We start from the raw sequence: 12,792 nt of genomic DNA, 5'->3' as shown, positions 1-12,792 counted from the left end.
GTTCTCATTGCAACACACAAATGAAATATGTAAAGGGGCTAAGGTGACCTACCTGTTCTAAAAGTGAATGTAGAAAGATTATCTTTTCAAGTAATCAACAAAGACCAGTGTTTGGCAGAAACCCAGGCCCTTTAAAAACATATAGATTTGGAAAAAGGAGAACATCATTGGAAGGAGAAAGAAAAAACCAGCAACTTACTTTACCCTCGGTCAGAATGAAGTGCTATTTCAGAGCCCACATCATTACTCACACCTGGGATACAATCCTAGGCGTTTGCATTGTAAGATTAAGTCTGGAGGTGGTGTACTATTCTAACACAGAACAAACACCAAGAGTTCTTCAGAGTAGACAGTTTGTTTGAAAATGGAGAAGACTGTTCTCACAAATCTCAAGGAAATAAAGAAGTACACAGAGTGGCACTCCCTAAGCCATCAGATCCAGAGTGTAGCAGGTACTGAACCAGTGGTACCTTAGGGAGACCGCCTGGTGTGCTTCTCAGCTATTATTAATAGCCTAATAGCTACTTCCAGAAGACTATGACAGCACTTGGCTCATTCAATTCCTGTAATGCTAGTTTTTCAGCTTCTCTTCTCCCACCCCCAACCCAAATTTGTACAAGCACCAGAAAATATTTTTCAAATGGCTTTATGTCTCTTATCACCCTGAAGGTGTTTTATATTCCCAAAGTGTGCCTAAGGCCACAATGTTAGCTTTGGAAATTTTGTCTTATCTGAACTGTAAGCCAAGAAATAAACACAAAAGCAGTTGCCTTTCTTAGTCTGTTCTTCTCCACCATCAAGCTGTGGTTAGGCCCTTAAGACTCCTTAGTTTTCAGGAAAGCCTTAAACTCTTCCTCTCAGGCTTCTGAAATATAGTTCAAGCAATAACTTAACTGAATATTCTTTTTTTTTTTTAAATATTTTCTTAGTTGTCAAAGGACCTTTATTTTATTTATATGCAGAGCTGAGTTTGGAAACCAGTGCCTCATGTGTGATAGGCAAACACTCTACCACTAAGCTACAACCCCAGCCCCTTAACTACACACTCTATAAGATCAATTTCTTTTAGATGCTTTATACATGATACTTAATCTCTTCATCCAAAAAAGAAGCACACCGAAAACGATCCTTAACAAGTAATTAGAAAACTACCTGCCCTGGATTTACTGATCTGAAATAGACTGACTGGCTTGCTATTATTTCCTTTAAAAACTTTGTTTAAAGATTTTTTTGTAACAAGTTTATATTTATAGAAACTTTGCAAATAAAATTTACAACTATCCCTCACCCCAGATCCCCTAATGTCTCCCATCCTCACATCTTACAGTACCCCCTCAGACCTAAATCACAAACTCTACACGGCGTATCAATCAGCTTATCACTCTGATTTCAGTTTCACCCTCTTGATATTCCCGGGCATTAAGAACACAGTAATCTGTAATTACTATCAATGATGCAAGTGGTAAAGAACACCCACAGCAGTTTTCTCACTCACTCGGCCAGCAGGGAAGAGAAAATGCCACCGGGCCCTTCAACCTTCCCCTGAATTTCCCTCGGGGAGCTCTAGCGAGTCTGCAGACGACAGGACAGCGATTCCCGGGGGTCTACCTGGCCTGCCGCGCGGAGCGTCGCGCAGAGATCCACAGACCACCTAGGCAGCGGTCCCGGGGCGCGCGGGGTCTGCGCCACGGGCCGGCGGGTCGCCGGTGCTCCCCGCGCGCTCCCGGGGGAGCGAGGCCGCGGCCGGTGTCGGGTTTCCCCGGGAAGGGGTCTCCTCCGAAGCTCGGCCGAACAAAGGGGCGCGCAGGGGTGCGGGGGCCGGGCCCGCCGCCCCCGCCCGCCGGCCTCGCCGCGCCTCGCCGGCTCCCGGGGCCGGCGCCGGGCTCGCTCGCGGCAGGTGCGGCCGGCGGGCCCGGAGGGAGCAGGCGGCGGCGGCCCCTCGGCCCGGCGCCCCGCGGCGGCCGGACTCCCGCCTCACTCACTTGTCGTACTCCTGTGTCATCGCGCTCGCTCGCCGCTGCCGGGCCGCAGAACTGGACTTTCGGGTTGGGACAGTACACCCGATCCGGGGGGAGGAGGCGGCAGCGGCGGCTGTCGGGTCCGGAGCGGCGGCCCCGACGGGTTGGGTTCGCTTTTCTCGCTCTGAGCCGGCTCCGCGCGGGCTGCGCGCACTGGGCGCGGGGCTCGGCCGCCCATTGGCTGGCGGCGCGCCGGTAGGGGGTGGGGCCTCGGGGGCCGGGAGGCCAGCCGCGCTGCCTGATTGGCCAATGGGCAGGTCGCGGGGGCGGGGCCCACAGGACGGAGCGGCGGGGGCGGGGCTCCGTGCACTGGGCTTAGGGTGGCGCGACCCGCTCTCGGCCGTCGGCGCCCGCCCAGGCTGGCGCCGGCTCCCCGCAGCTTCGGCGCGCACCTGCAGCCCTCGGCAGACCTCCGCGTGCTCACCCAGAGAGCTCTGCTGTGCCCACCCGCCCCGCAGCCCTTTCCAACCATCCGAGATCGGCCTGGCGGCCGGAGCCGCCCCCTTCCTCGCCCACTCGCCCACGCCCTCCGCTCTTCCCGTCTGCGGTGCCCCGCGGTGGCACTGCACTTGCCTGGCAAGGGCATCGCCGCCTTCCTCGGGCCCTTTTTATCTCCCAGTTTTCGCATCCGGGCCCTTCCTGAATTTCTTAAGAAATATCTTCGAAATTTCTCTTCCTCTCTTTGCCCACCGCAGGGGTCCAGTTTTAGAGTGCCCGACTCATCCATCTCATATTGACCATTCTGTGACAGTCATTGGAAATCTGCTAACCTAACCATTGTTTCACATTGTCTGCCAGTGAGTGGCAACGTGGGTCCCTGTGGAGTGGTCATGGGAGCCTTACTTGAGCCTCCTTCCCAAGCGCCCACCCTCCCCCTCCTGCGTCCCCATCAGCCTCCAGTTTCTCATCTCTACTTCGCTTGACCCTCTCAGATCCACATCTGGGCTTCAACCTCCCCCAGCGCTCCCTCCTCAGCGCTCCTTCCTGGGGCTCAGTACATGCACTCCTGCAGTACATGCACTCCTGCACCTTCCCGCTTCCATCACTACACACAGATTGCCCTTGCCCAGCCGAAATTCCCTGTTTTTCAGAGGTGTGCTCTCCCTCAACAAACATTCAAGGAGAGGCCTACTATAAGCCAGGCACTGTCGTAGATACTAGGATGGGACAGGGAACAGAACAAAATCCTCTCTTCCTAGAACATTCTAGGTAGGATCACGGTAAATAATATCCTATGTTAAGAAGTGGCAAGTTCTGCAGGTAGGGTTTCAAAGACTTGAAGGAGGTGAGGTTGTGAGTCAGGAAGGTATTTGGGGGAAGATGGGTGCAGGCAGAGATTCAGCCATGCGTGGGAGTGGGGACACTTCGTATATTCAGTGGACAGCCGCACAAGAGTGTGGCTGAAGGGGGCAGAGGAGGAAAGTCAGAGACATGAGGTCAGACAATAACAAGAGGGGAGGGGAGCAAACTGTATAGCCTTCTGTACAGACTCTAGGCTTTACTCTGGGATGGGAAAGCACTGGAGAGTTGGAGTAGGCAGATCTCACCTAAGTTTTAAAATCACCTGGCTGCCCAGTGTTAGGAGGCAATTGCAATAGTAAAAGCAAAAGCTAACAGTGGAGAGGCCTAGGGTGGTAGAGTGAAATGGTGAGTTTTGAATTCTAGCTCTATTCTGAATTCCAACAGGATTTCCTACTCAAAACTGGTTACAGAATGTGCTTTTAAAAGAGTCAAAGATGATTGCAGGATTTCCAGTTGAGCAACTGGAAGGAGTGATTCGCCTCTGCTGAGATGTGAGGGCAGCAGGCATAGACAGTTTGAGAGAGGAAAAGAGTCCTGTTTGGGATGTGCTAAGGTCAGGATTTATTAACAATTGAAATAGATGTGTCAGGTAGATGCTTGGATATGAGACTGGAATCCATTGGAGAAGTTTGAGCTGAAGCTCAAATTCTGGATGTCGACAGGGTAAAGTTGGAATGTAAGTCCTTACGATGAGCTGAATTGCAATAAGGAAGGAAAGAGGATGGGACCTACCTGGATCCCAGAGCCTCCAACACTGGAGAAAGCAGAAGAGCTGATTTTGACAGGAAGGCAGATTCAGAGATAGGAGGGAAATGGAAATGTGGAAACCTGGGGAAGAAGCGGCAACAAGGAGGAAGGAGAGGTCAGCTGGTCACTTGCCAAGGACCGAGCACATGAGCACATGTTTTTGTCCAATACCAGTTGGGCCTCATCTGCTCTGTTGCCAGGTCTCCAGGCCCCTGGGACCAGGTCAGCAACCGCAGACCCACTTCTCTTGGCCATCCTCTCTGTCCTCCAGCCCTGGGTACGACACTGGAGCCATGTAGCCACTTCTTTCTTATATATAGTTTCCTATTTAAACAAAAATTTTAATATGAGCTAGTTTAAGAAAAATATTAAGAGTAGGACAGGTGCTCTGTAGACATGGTTCAAATCATCAGAGTAGTGTGGACGTGATGGACAAGAAAAACAAAGTCCCTCTACCTGGCCTTTCTTCTCCCTCCTCTGTCTTCACACTGTAGCCAAAGTGGTCTTTGTAAAACACAAATTCCATGTCATTCTAGCACACGCGTGGTAAAGTCCAAGCGTCTTAGTGGGATGTCTCTGAACAGCTAGCCGCCCTTAACCCAGCTGTTCCCCTGCTGCTGGTCCACACAGCACCCCCCCCCCCCGCCCCTTCCCTGGCACCGCTCTCCTTGCCTGGTGAACTCCGCTCCACTCCCACACCCAGGAGCACTCCCCATTCCTCCAGGTGGCCTTCCTGAACACCTAGGCCCTGTGAGGCACCCCACGTGGCCCACAGTGGGTCTGCATGGTCTCAGCACCGCAGGTGCAGAGCTCTGTCCTGTGTGAGTTTCTCTGTGTCTGTCTCCACCGCAGTGTGAGCTTTTCTGAAGAGGACAGGGGTTGTACCACTTTTGTTGTTCGGTTCCCAGGGCCTGGAAAATATCCAGGAGGCATCTATTGAATGGGTACAATCTGGTTCCTTCAGGACCACATCTGGGTAGACTTAAGTAACTCCCCTGTGTCAGAAAATGAGAACCCTGGTGCTTCAGACTCAGTAATTGGTACATGGTAGGCACCAACTAAGTAGGGGGGAATGAAGGCATATCAGCCCATAAAAACAAGAACAGGAAGGGTCTTATGTGTAAATTTGAATATAGGATTGTTTGGTTTATTTCTAATGGTTCTTAAGTTAAAATCTGTAAGCTATCGATGATACCTCCATTTTTAATATTTTCAATTATAAAAAGAATTATAAATGATTATTTAATCATAAAAAATGAATGCTCATTGTTTAAAAGAAGCAAAAAACAAAGGAAATATATAAGGAAAGATCAAAAGAGACACGTAAGCAATATAGAGGAGTAGAATACGGTTTCCTCCATTCACCATCTCTAGTCCCTCTTCCCCAGATAACCACTATTAACAGTTTTTGCATGTTTACAGATATTTTCTAAATATGTAGAAGCACATATATAATTTCCTTTCTTACACAAATGGGACTCACATTGCAAATTCTCCACAGCTTGTTTTCACTTTTTATATTTTAAACAGTTTCCACATCGACACATAGAAATATGTACTTTAGAAAAGGCTGCATAGTATTTCTTTGTATGGATGTGTGACGATAGACTATATTAGTGAGCAGTTACCAACAGTCACCGTGAACATTCCATTAAGTGCATTTCTGTACATTTTCTAAGTGAAGCCATAGGATGTTTCTAGAGTTGGAATTGTTGGGGGGCGGGGAGGAATGCACAATTGAAACTTATACAGATTCCTCCAGACTGTTTTCCAACAATCTGCCTACTTAGACTCCTACCAGGGGACAGTCAGACTGCCTACTGTGCCCACCCTCACCCACCATGGGCATTACCAACGTTTGGTTTGCTAGTCTACTAGGTGATAAATAGTACCTCATTGTTTTGATTTGCATTTTTAAAAGTTACCAGTGAGATTTAACATCTTTTGATTTGTTTGGCAAAACTTTTTAAGCTCAAGGATGGGGAAGAGTTACTGTTTTGTGTGTGTGTGTGTTTTGGTTTTTATTTTAACATTTTGAGACAGGGTCTTGCTATGTTGCCCAGGCTGGCCCCAAACTCATAGGATCAAGCATTCCTGTTGCCTCAGCATCTGCCAGTACCTGGGACTAAAGGCACACAACACCACACCCAGCTAGGGCCGTGTTTTTCTCGTTTGTAATACTGTGGATTGAACCCAGGAACGCTCTACCACCGAGCTGTACCCCCAGCTTACAGGTATGTGCCTCTGAATCAGGCTTGGGATAGTATTTTTTTTTTTAAAAGAGGCAGGATCTTTGACAGTAGTTTCCCAAGTTATGGGCTTTAGAGTAAGGAACTAATTTTGAACCTGCCTTTTCCTGGAGACCCCATGGTAGACAATAGACATAGACAATGGGGCAGTATGGTTTGCAGATTGAGTGACAGACCCAGGTTGTAGCCCAGTTCTACTGACCAGCAAGGTGACCTCAGTAGAGCTGCTTTTCTCTGTGCCTCTGTAAAAGGAAATGGTTGGACAGGTCATCAGTCCCTCCAGCAAGCTTGCCCCATGGCTCTAAGATTGGTTGTTGCAGTCAGAACCATCACAGTCCACATGCTGAAGTCCAACCTCCTGAAGGGCATTCTAGTTCCTTCTCCATCTGGCCCCTGTGTGTGTTCCCAGCTTGGTGTCCCCAAGGCCCTGCACCCCATGTCCTGGATTCAGGCCCCTCTCCACTGGACTTCTTTAAAAGCCAAACTCTAAAACCATTAGATCTACTCTCCAAGTACCTGGACCCCTCCCTTTTCTAAACTGCTTACCACATGTCGCTTTTTAGTTGATTCAGTTTTGCTCGAGTTCGAGAAAAGTACTTTGAGTCGAGCAGATCTAGATTCAACTTTGAGATTGGCTTCTTGTTTTTATCCTGAGCCACCTATACCCCTACCAGTTCTCAGTCTTCCCATCTGGAAAATGAGGAAAATAGCATCGAGTGTTGTGAAGTTAATTAAGATAATGTACTTAAAGAACCTCACACAATTCTGGGCAGGTGCATGTTTGACAGATGGCTCCCATCTTCTCTAAAGGTTAGCAGGGCAGGAACCTGTCCAGTCTTCCAGGTTAGATGTCACCTCATTGCCACTTGACAGCCATTTGCAGGGCTCATCACATTCAGGACTTCAGCTTGATGGATGGGACATCCCAAGTGGTTAAAAGATAATGGCAGAGCCTCCGTGCCCTGATAGCCAACGTTCCGTCCCACCCAGTTCCCCAGAGCCATTGTGTCTCATGCTTTGGTGGGTGTGAGATGAAAGTCTTTCCCCTGTGGAGAAAGGGTGTTGGAGGAAAGGAGAGCAGGATCTCCACCCTAACCTGCAGCCTTGTGACTTCAGAAAGTTACTTAACCTCTAGCCTCAATTTCCTCAACTGTGGTCGATGGGATAATAATTCCTATTATTAAGGGTTTTCTTAATTTTTGTTGAAAAGTGTCTCAAACAATGCCAGGCACGTAACAGGGACTCAGTAAATACTAAACTTTCCCACCTCCCCCATTTTCCTCATTCTAGTATAAGGACAAGAATGTTATCTCACATTTTAAAAAAATCCTCATCATCTGACACAGAGCATATATTGTAAAGGACCCACGATCATTGTTTCTCAGGATGGTTAGTGACATTAACCTTCCGGTAGTATTCAGTCTTGACAGGATCACATACCCCAGCTCATATGAGTCTGAAAACAACACTTCAAGGCAGACAGGATTATGCTCCTCTTATATCGGGGGAAACTAGGTACAGAGAGACCACAAGATGTATTCAAAGTCTCTTCACAAGTAAGGTTGGGACTTGAACCTCTTCATCTTGTTTCTAAATCCCACATTTTTTTTCTCTCTAGTTGGCAGGACTGCAGACAAGAGAGTATTCCTGCTTGAGATCCTGGGTTCAGACTGTGGCCTCGTTGTAACACACCTGGACCCATTAAACATGGGAGGGCTGTGACCAGTGCTTCCTGTGATAATGTCTGGCTTGGGAGATGGCATTGAGGTGTTCTCTAAGTAGATGCTCAAGCTTAGAGAGCACATTGACTCTCAGGATCGTCTCTCCACTTTTTGCTAACCATACACACTGTTTTCAAATGTCTTTGGTGACAGTCATGAGTATGCGTATGAAGGCTGTGTCCCTTACCACAATGCCTGTCTACCACTGCCAGGGTGACTGTGGTCTCAGCTGAGTCTTGTCAAGGACCTGGGCCTTGATCCAGACTGGATCACCAAGAAGCCAGCAGCTCTCCCTGTTTGTGAATGGAGGCAGAAGCTGCGTAGAACTGGGCGTCACCCACCTGCTAGCAACCAGAGCCTAGATACCTCACATTCTTTTCCTATGGCTTCACTGTAGATCGATCATTCCAGCAAAGGACCAGCAGTTGCAACACAGCTACATAAAGCCCTAGGCTTAGCAGCACTGTCTTAACCTCCAGTAAACCTCCCTTACCGGTGATTAACAGTGAATTGGGCGTAGCCATTAGGCTCACTGCCACTTTAAGAAAACACCAGACAGGAGTCAAGAGGCCATGGGAGGCTTGCTGGCTCACATTTGTGGGTTTTACTCTTAGAAGAATGGGTCAGAGATTTTTGCTATAAAATAACATCCATTTAAAATTGTTGGAGTATCTCCATGCTTTAAAACGAGAGATTATCTCAATTTAAAGGTAGGAAACAAGCAAAGAGGGATTAAGTCACTCGCCTGAAATTGACATTTTTCTAACCTGGCGTTTACAGTTGATGTCCCCAGCTGACAATGACCTTTTTAAAAATTTCCGTATTTTTGTGCTTATTTTTGATCTGTCTTTTCTCAACCATGAGGCTAATATCTGGAATTTTATTGTTAGTTTTATGTTATTGAATTTTATGTTATTCTTGTTGGTGACACTTAGAAAAAAGAACTAGCGGTTGAAAAAGAGAAGGGAAAAATCCAGAAATTTTTGTGATAAGTATCAAGCCGGGAAAAAGCGGGAGCAGGTGGCAGAGCCCGAGGATGCCCTTGGGAGCAGGGGCGCCTGGCACTAGTGAGCCAGCTGCAGGTCCGGCCGCACTGCTGTGGGCTGGGGGCTTGTGGAGCAGTACTGAGATATCCTTTAATTCTTTAACAAAAACTTCTCAAAGCCTCATGAAACTCCAGCTCACTCTGCTCCGAGGCTCTTGGGGTCAGCAGAGGGGAGGTACCAACTCAGGAAGTCCTCGGAGGGCCAGGCAGAGTGTATATATTCTGCTTAAGGCTCCAGCAATCCTGCAAAGTTTCTGAGGAGCTGTGGGAGTGCATGGAAATTAACCACCTAAAACCCATTTTTATAAATTCTATGTGGAAAATGTCCTAGATAGGCTTCTTTGGTACGTTGCTTTATATTATCTATGGGAACTGTTTTTCCTTTTTCTCAAGTTTCTTAAATCTCAGTCTTCAGGGCCCTTGGGGTCGTGGAGGGCGTCAAGCTGCACTGCCACTCTGTGGCCCCATCTGTGTGCACACAGCCGACACCAGCACGGCTCTCAGGCTGCTCTGGACATCGGAACGCTGCCTGCAGGAGCCGAGGTGGAGGGTAGAAATGGAGGGGATGGCATCTGAGCAGGGTCCTAAGGGAGAATAAGCGATCTTGCTCTGAGAAGGCCCTTCCTGATAGCGAATCTGGCCCCGGCAAGGGCCCCAGGGTGTGAGATGCCATGGCTTGCCTGAGACGAGGAAGCATGCAGGGAAGGAGACAGGAACAATGGTGTTGGAGCCACAATCCGATGACCTCTCAGGCCAAGCCATCGGGCCTGTAGACAACCAGGAGCCACCAGAGGATTTTGAACCCAGTGTTATTAAATCTATTTTTGGAAAATAACTGGCTGAGGAATGACAAATGCCTGGAGAGGAAAGAGGTTTTGCAATCCCCCAGAGAGGTGAGAGGGTCTGAGCCAGCAGTGACTGTGTTGATGGGAGGCGCTGGGCCCAAGTGTCAGATCTGAGACTTATGAGAAGTTGGGGTGACAGGTAGGGAGGGGCTAGAGACTTACAGCTGGAGCCATTAGGAGAGTGGTGCTGTAATGGAGAGGCAGGGAACGCAGAGGAAGAACAGGTTCAGGGTGGAGGCACGTTGGGGGTTGACGAGGAGGTACACCAGTCATAAACGCCAGTGTTTTCCCAGACCAGCCCTGGGGATCCCAAGATTCCAAACAGACATCACGGAAGACTGAAGTCTCTGAGAGGCAGCACTGGGAATCAAAGAAGGCTGCAGACTCTACAGCCAAGTTACCTGGGATTTGTCCTTCTTTGGTAGCTTCCTGTGTGACCCTGGTCAAGTCATTTAACTTCTTGTGTCCCAGTATCCTCACTTGGAAAATAATACAATGACCACATCCTAGGAGTGCTAAGAGGACAAAGAGTCTGCATATGATGTGTTAGGAGAGTATGTGGCACTCTAAGTAGAGACAGCTATTTGATGGGCCACAGGAATAGTTTGGGCAAAAGTTACGCAATTTCCCTCTTCTGAACTAAAAGTACTTCACTTTGATTCAAAACTAACATTTGGAAGGCAATTAAGTCAGTTCGTTAAATAGTGAAAACTGCATTGCAGTAACTGATCATGAAAGCAGGATGCGCTTTGCAAATTTCCCCTTTTTATTATTATTATTAAAAAACACACTAAATATCTATTTGGTACCAGATTCTCTAAGGAACCCTGAGAAATGGCCCCTGAAAGGGTGCCAAGTTAGGCAAAGAGAAGGCCTTACTAAATGTCAAAAAAGGATGTGCTGCGGGTGCCCTGGAATTGAAAGAATGGAACACTGAAGGACGGAGGTGGGAGCGCTGAGGTCTGAGGTTCCAGTGAGCCGCAGGGGAGGAAGCAGCCAAGCAGCAGCCTATGCCTGGAGGCAGCCTGTGGCTAGTGGGAGGGCGTGGTGATAAGGAGCAGGTGCTGGAGCCACCCCACCCGCACTGCCCCTCAGGCTGGGGCGAGTGGCAGAGGAGGGACCCCAGGGACATTCCTGACCAGCACTATTTGTGACTGATGCAGGTCCCTGGGCTGCACTGTGAAGAGACACTGGATAGAGTAAGAAGCAATTAGAACAAATCAAAACCCACAACAAAACAAACCCACTTTGGAGTAGAGAGGAATTGGCTTGGTTGAGCTGGGAGGGAGAGGTGGCTTGGATCCCCTCTGTAAGTCCCAGAGCCTCAGCAGGGTAACTGGCCTGGGACCTGAAACAGGATGACTTTTCTTGTGGTGTGAACTTCTAAAAACAAATAAGAAAAAAATATCTTCCTACTTTTAACCTCAGGGTATTTTTCTTTTAAAGTTTAAAATATACAAAAACATCAAGCAATGCATAAAAATACAAAATTTATCATGAAACTGTTCATTCTTATCTAAGATTGACAGCAATAGGTAAGTTAGTCATGCTACTCATTCCCCTGCAAAGGTTTAGCACTTTAGAAATATATTCTCATAAAAGGGAAGCCAGTGGCATTGAGGATGAGAATAGGGGAAGGGAAAAGGAAGTTAAGGGGGGATGAAATCGACAAAATTATGCTATGCGCAGATACAAATATATCCAAATGAATGTCACTATTATGTGTAATTATAATGCACGAATAAAATATTTTTAAAAAGGAATTTAATAGTGATAATCAGTGGGTGATGGAATGGGGATCTTTTTATTATTTATTTTTGGCGTATCTGCATTTTCTAGTTTCTTAATGTTCATAATACTGCATTTGAAATAAAAATTTAAAAAAATATATTAAAAAACACTGAAATATAGAGTTTCTGGGAGTTTTTAAATTCAAAAATCACATTTTTTCATTTTAGGTAATGTTTAATTTGATCACTTAATGCAATTAATGTGGTCAATGGTGACAAAATTTAAGTGGGAATCTGACTTAAAAATTCCTATGAGAGAATCTGTGAGTTACCCAGTTCAACACAAATATCCATTAAACATGCATTAATTGTTCCAGAAGGAAATTATTGTTCCAGAAGGACAAAAGGCCAAGTGAGCTGAAATACCAGGTGCTTAATTTATAAAGTCAATAAAAGCACTCTTTTGTAAGCTCTTCTCAGGTCATAGCATATTATCAGGTAAGTCTGGCACTAAAATCACTCTATGCTTAAATACTTCACAAGGGCACAAAACAAGGGAACATACAATAAGAGCTTCTCGAAGGTACTTTGTGAGAGACCAAATACTGTGTGAATTTATTCAGCTTTCAAGAACACAGAGGTATTTTAAGTTTTTTTTTTTTTTTAAAAAAAAGGTTACCAGCAACACACTCAAGATAAAAATACTTTACTATTTGCAGTTATAATAATGCACAGAATTTTTACAGAAGTCACAGTAGGAAATTCTCCAAAAGGTCTTCCTGATGGTTTGAGAATATGTTCCTCCTCTCTTTGCAAGTGGTATGTCTTGAGTTTCTGCATGGGAGGTCAGGAGTAGTGCCTGAGAATTCTGCATTTCTAGTAAGTTCCCAAGCAAGGCAATGTTGATGTTCCTGGTCCAGAGACAGCACTTCTGTCATAAACAGTTACAAACTTTTTATTGAAACAAATTTACAATATCCAAAAACCTTCCACTATCCCAAGGATGCAAAGGAAAGGGGGTCGGGCAAACTGCTAAAGCAATAGGAAGTCCACAGTTGATGACTTTTCAAACACGTAATCAGGAATCTGGAGTCTCAGACCTGGGCTCAAATCTGAGCTCAGCCTTGCGTTAGCT

General features: G+C 46.9%; 1 protein-coding gene across 3 annotated transcripts in view; it reads right to left on the bottom strand.

Moving 5' to 3' along the window:
• The window catches only part of Grhl1 (grainyhead like transcription factor 1), a 46,922-nt gene extending 44,766 nt beyond the window's left edge, over positions 1-2,156 (bottom strand). For all 3 annotated transcript variants that reach the window (XM_027937826.2, XM_071601329.1, XM_071601330.1), the window contains exon 1: positions 1,983-2,156. In XM_027937826.2, the coding sequence (XP_027793627.1) occupies positions 1,983-2,002 (20 nt within the window). In that variant the 5' untranslated portion in view covers positions 2,003-2,156. The remainder of the gene's footprint in view (positions 1-1,982) is intronic.
• Positions 2,157-12,792: the final 10,636 nt, after the last annotated feature.

This window comes from Marmota flaviventris, chromosome 14, assembly GCF_047511675.1.
Source record: "Marmota flaviventris isolate mMarFla1 chromosome 14, mMarFla1.hap1, whole genome shotgun sequence".
In the NCBI taxonomy this organism is placed as follows: Eukaryota; Metazoa; Chordata; class Mammalia; order Rodentia; family Sciuridae; genus Marmota; species Marmota flaviventris.
The sequence above is the reverse complement of the archived record's forward strand: the minus strand, read 5'-3'. Positions and strand labels throughout refer to the sequence as shown.